Below are 5,703 nucleotides of genomic sequence, written 5' to 3' on the forward strand. Positions count from 1 at the left end.
TTGTTAAAGCATCATAAATGTTTCAGTATCTACATTGCATCCATAATAAGTATTAAACATAATTGATAATATTCACTATGAAAGTTGTTGATATTGAAAATGATTTTTAGGCATCTCAAATCAAATAATTAGATATCTGAAATATAAATTATGTTTATGTCAATAAATTATCTTAATAAATTATCTCAATAAATTATGTTCAATCACGTTTTACGGGGAGATTTTAGTTTTCTTGAACACAGACGTCAGTATTGCGACCACATGGTGGTTACGTCAAAACGTTCTTTTCAATATACTCACGTGTTTTAGAACAAATACATTTTTTTAATAATTGGAGCATATGCTATACATGGTGTAGGATATGTTAAGCTAAAAAAGTCGATTTTGACCTATGTGGCGTTTACGTCACCTATGCGAATATGGGCAGTATAATGAACTCTGGCAAACATTTGACTTAACTTGAAATTTTTTACAAGCAAAAAAGTTATAGCGATTTTATTTTTTTTCACGATTTTTTAGTAAATTGGGCTATTTTTAATATGCATCCAATTACTTTTTCAACTTATTGGCGGCTATGTTGCCACTTTCCTTCAAAACGCATTTATATATAAGTTAATAAGAGGGAAACTAAATGAACTATAATTTGCATCTTGAATTTTGAAACAATGTTGATGTTTTGGATAATTTTGTGTTTTATTAGAAAAATAATCTAATCGTTATAATTTTCTTCCGTGTTAAGAATATTAAGTTAAGTCAATGGTTTTTCATAGCTCATTATATAAGTCATAAATGGTCAAAATTTTATTGCATTCGGTTTATTGAATCCGGAGATATAACAGCTCAAAGTTGGCTATCGGATAATTTTACCTTTTTCAAAAATCTTTATAATTTCGTGAAGAATTGTCCGATCTTTTCCAAATTTTGTTCACTGATACACAACTAGTTGAAGAACTTACAGTAAAAATTTGAGAATATTTGATGCACTTTTTGAAAAGTTACAGCTAATTGAACATTTTTTAAAAAGTGAAAATTTTGCTTGTCCCGATCATTTTGTCTATCCCCTGTATTCCCGCTCTTATCTTAAAATTTGGTCGACACAATTTCCAGTGACACTGCCGTAAGTTTATATTCATTTTTTAGAAAATTTGGCAACTTCTGGTTAAGTTTACATACAAATTTTTTTGAAAAAGTTTCTTTTTAATCATGTTTAAAGTTTCTTTGATTTATTATCTTTTGAATGAGACCTAGGGTTTTAAAATCGGACGCAAATTGGCGAAGATATGGGCCTAAAAAAAAGACATGTTTTTGAGGGGGTGACCCCAAACTTTTGATCGGTAGTGTATTTCATTTTCTTCTTTTGTCACTTTGCTCATTGACTCGTCAAGGAGGGGGTGTGGGGGGAAAACTAAATAATGAATGTATTTGATGAAAAATTACTCAAACAATTAAGCAATCGTCAAACTCATCGGATTTGTTAAGCAATTTTCTCGACGACTATAATTTCGCTTCAAAATTGTTAAATTCTTAAACAATTTATTGTGTCCCCCCTCAAAATGTCGAAATTCGACCAAAAATATCCGAGGGTGTGGAAGTGAGAGAAAATCAAAATTTGCGTCAGCCTACCTTCCCTGAAGAAGACCCAAACCAGAGGTATAGTCGATCACTACTAGCAACAGATGTCGCTCTAACAGTTCTTTCCTTCTTCGATGACCGTGCGAGGCCGCTATTAAATGTTTGAAACTTTTATACTCTCAAGCTGGCATACAGAGGATAGTGAGCCAACCACAGTAGGCTGCGGCTTATTTTTCAAAAGTTGTTGAAACCTGGAATTCGTAAGCTCTTTTGGATTCAAATGACATAAAAAGAGAAACCTCTGAGTATGAGCAAAACATATTGAGATTTAAAGGTGGCGCAGTCGCCTCAATGTCAAATTTTGGAGTTATAAAAAGGTGTCACGTCACGCAAGTCACGCAAAATATGAGTTTTTTTTAATATTAAGTTATTTTTTTCTTCCTTATACAAAAAAAAAATAACTTATGGACCCGATAACGTTTTAACCGCTTGACCAATTTCAAATCTTTCGGCGTGCTTTTGTAGATATTTTTGTTGCCTAAGAATGCTGTGATAAAACTGTATCTTTGAAAAATGATATTAACATGGATACATATCAAAAACCGTTCAAAAACACGTATTTTAGATACAACAAAAAATAGAATTTTGGCAAAATAATAGTTTTTATGCTTCATTTCCAAAACAATATTCTAAATAATCAAATGAAAGCCTTAAACTAAAATTTTAAGAGTGTTCTGAATTTTAAAAAAATATGTTCATGTTCAAAAGGCGAGGATTTTTTTTAAGTGTTCTAAACTTTTAAATATGATGCTTAGTATCTGGTTTTGAGTAAAAAACTCGCAAAAAAAATCGTCCCTAACTCCAATTTTACATGAACAAATCATGGGATTCAAAAGTTTATAAATCAAGAATTCTCTCAAATTAAAAAAAAAACAATTTATGCTGAAAGTTTTTCAAAAATTTAGCGTTTTCATTTTCATAGAGGATCGCCAGTCTTTTTTATTTGAATTCTCCAGTTCTCCCTGAATATTTAATGTATTTGCTCCCATAAATAATTCCTTCCGAGATTTTTTCGGTGTTCTTTCGGGATATCTTTGAATTAATCCTGGGATTTCCACTAGACTTCCTCCTATGATTTCTGTAGTTTTCCAGTGTCTCTGCTGGAGTACCTCCCGGGAATTTCTTCCAGAGGTCTTCCCGATATGCTTCCAGAGTTTCTCGCTGGAATCCTCCGGAAGATCCTTACAAAATTTATAAAGTTCCTTCAGAAATTTCTCTCCGTGTTTTTTTTCGGGATAGCATTGCAACTGCTTTTGCAAGGGGGAATGACACTTCTTTTACTAATCGGAAAAATCCGTAAAGAAGTGCCTTTCCCTCTGGTTTTTGCGCGATTTTTTTTTCAGAAGTTCTTTAAGGGATTTCTTCCCTAGATATAATTCCATGAGAAATAGCTTCTGCAGAAATCCCTGAAGGCATTCCGGAAAAATGTAACAAGAAAGTCTTAGGTTATGTAAAAAAAACGCCGAGAGACGCCGGAAATATCTGCTAGATCTAGCCCTCCTCTTGTTGCTCTAGCACAACTATCCAGTTTCCTTCCAGAATTAACTAGCTTGTCGAATAATCTTGAGGAATCTCCAACGTCTTTACGGAACCACAACCTTTAGCATTACGGGAGCAATATTTATTTAATCAGTTATGACTACAAATAAGTAGTATAAAAGTTCATGTTCGAAAGTTGTAAACACTTAGGGGAACTTACGTATTTTCGGCCGTTTTGTTCTCTTCGTCATGGGGGATTTTTTGAAAGCTGTTGAACTCAAAGTTGGCTTCAAATCTTTCCCAACAATTATACTATCAAGTATCAGGTAATTTGTCCGACAAAAAACTCGCCATGATGAAAATAACAAACCTACCGATACTACCCAAAGTCACCCTATTATTTTTTTTATTATTTATAAATACATGCCAACCGACAATGGAGTAAACTCTTTGGACTCTACTTTTGAGTATATTTACAAGTATGTAGTAAAGTTTTATACTCTCATACATTCGACCCAATATTATTATGTATCTTTATCCATGCAACATTTCTCTGAGTATGTATTCAAGATATTCCTCGTGTATTCCAGGTGTTTCACTGTTAAATAAAATTTTCTCAGGATTCCGGGTTTTTTTTTCAGGCAGTTAACAGCCTGTAAAAGTTTCGGAAGACACGTCTCTAAGTCTGATTCTTCTGTGGAAATACCCATTAGAAGTTCTAAGGAAGCAGCCAGATTGCCATCCAAAATGCCGTCCAAATCATAACGATAAAGAGACATATTTCCGTCCGGTACTGTAAAATGTGCAACAAGCCAGTAAAACAAAGCAACATATTGAACCTCTGCTTCTGGATTCGATGCCTAATTACAGTTATCAATTATTCTGTATATTTTGAGTGTATTTTGGCCCCGTATGTATAATTGGAGTATTTGCGCAAGAAGCACAAATTCTATGTTTAATAGATAATACTGTTTGAGTATCTTACCAAGTATATTCCCAAAACAGCCTGATTTTCAATGGTAATGAGATGCGCTATATGTATAAGCATTGCATGCATTTAATTTTGATTTGACCGTTCGTATATGAATTTTGTGACAGAGGGTAGATGCATTATCAATCCAACTAATGAATGTATAAATAAGCTAATTTGGCGAAATTTGACTTTCCCTGGGAATTCACATTGGAAGGGCATAAATATAGAGTTTAATGGAGTCTATCTTTCTGGTACAAGAATAACAATCTGTACATACACTGAAACAAACACCTTCTCATGTTATAATTCACATGGGTGGAATACGAAAAAAAAATCCACGAAAAACTATCCATCATAAATCACACGTCTCCTGACTGAATCCATTCGTATCTATCATGGCATTATCTATCCTCGAGACCGATAAATCACTTTTCGGAATGGCACGAATGGCACAGTTTTCTGTGCAGTCATTTAGATTCGTTCCCATTTCTCCCGGTTGGTACGTTCCATACAGAAACCACCATTGGGAGTTTCAAAAACAGGACGACTAACATCAATGCAGGAATAATTTACGAGCATTAATGGATTACGACTAGAAGACACACTATGGAAATGGATGCTCATAATGTTTTCTTGATCGGATTTTGTATTTGAAATAATGGATGACAAATTTTCAGGACACTGTAAAGTTTTTAGTAGTTTTTAGTGTTTTATATTTTCTGTGTCTTTTGATCAATTGTTTACCAAAGTGCATCAACCTGGACTTAAACCCCACTGGTTTCCTTGATCCATTCGCGAACGGTAGCCACCCGAGAGTACACTCCTGGATATCCTTCCTCGGCGCAGCCCTTACCCCAGGACACCACTCCGACCAGCTTGGATCCCTCAACCAGCGGACCACCGGAATCACCCTGGCAAGCGTCCTTGCCTCCCTTGTCGAAACCGGCACACAGCATCCGTGGGGTGATCTCGCCGAACGAAGCATAAGCCTGCACGCACTTCTCCTGGTTGACAGCCGGAACGTAAGCCGCCCTAAGTTCTTCACCTGTCTCCACCACGCTCATGGTATTACCCCATCCGGAAACCTGCAGACACGATCCATCCTGAACCGGCTCGTCCTGCTCCGGAAGTTCAACAGCGTACAGGTCCTCGTTCAGTTCCAGCTCCTCATTTAACTCCAACAACGCAAAGTCGTAATCGATAGTCAAAAAATCGTATTGCGGATGTTGAACGACACGCTTGACCGGTACCAGTTGACCACCCTGGCTGTGCAGACTGGATCCGATGCGTAAACTTATCTCTGGATTTTCGTCACTGGCGGCGCAATGGGCGGCCGTCAGGACCCATTTGCGGGCAATGATAGATCCTCCACAGAAGTGTCTATAATCACGCTGTAGGGACACCTGGAACGGCACATCAGCAATGTCTACCTCGTATCCACCGACGATACGACCCGACGAGCGTAGGAACGGGTTGGACCACGGACGCAAAGAGTGGGGCCGGCTCGGTAGCGCCTGACCGGAAATGGTAAGGACGCTAGCTACTGCTAGAACGGTGAACAGAGAGGCCATTGCTGAATTGCGTTTGGTAGAAGCGTAGATGCAGAACTGTGGTTTAGA

At 36.7% G+C, this 5,703-nt stretch overlaps 1 protein-coding gene across 1 annotated transcript; it reads right to left on the reverse strand.

The window, feature by feature from the left end:
- Positions 1-1,189: 1,189 nt before the first annotated feature.
- On the reverse strand, positions 1,190-5,703 carry LOC134284490 (trypsin 5G1-like). Its single transcript, XM_062843428.1, has one exon. It carries the CDS (start codon positions 5,653-5,655, stop codon positions 4,849-4,851), a length of 807 nt encoding a protein of 268 aa, XP_062699412.1. The 5' UTR covers positions 5,656-5,703; the 3' UTR covers positions 1,190-4,848.

The sequence above is a fragment of the Aedes albopictus genome, unplaced genomic scaffold, assembly GCF_035046485.1.
Source record: "Aedes albopictus strain Foshan unplaced genomic scaffold, AalbF5 HiC_scaffold_20, whole genome shotgun sequence".
Classification (NCBI taxonomy): domain Eukaryota; kingdom Metazoa; phylum Arthropoda; class Insecta; order Diptera; family Culicidae; genus Aedes; species Aedes albopictus.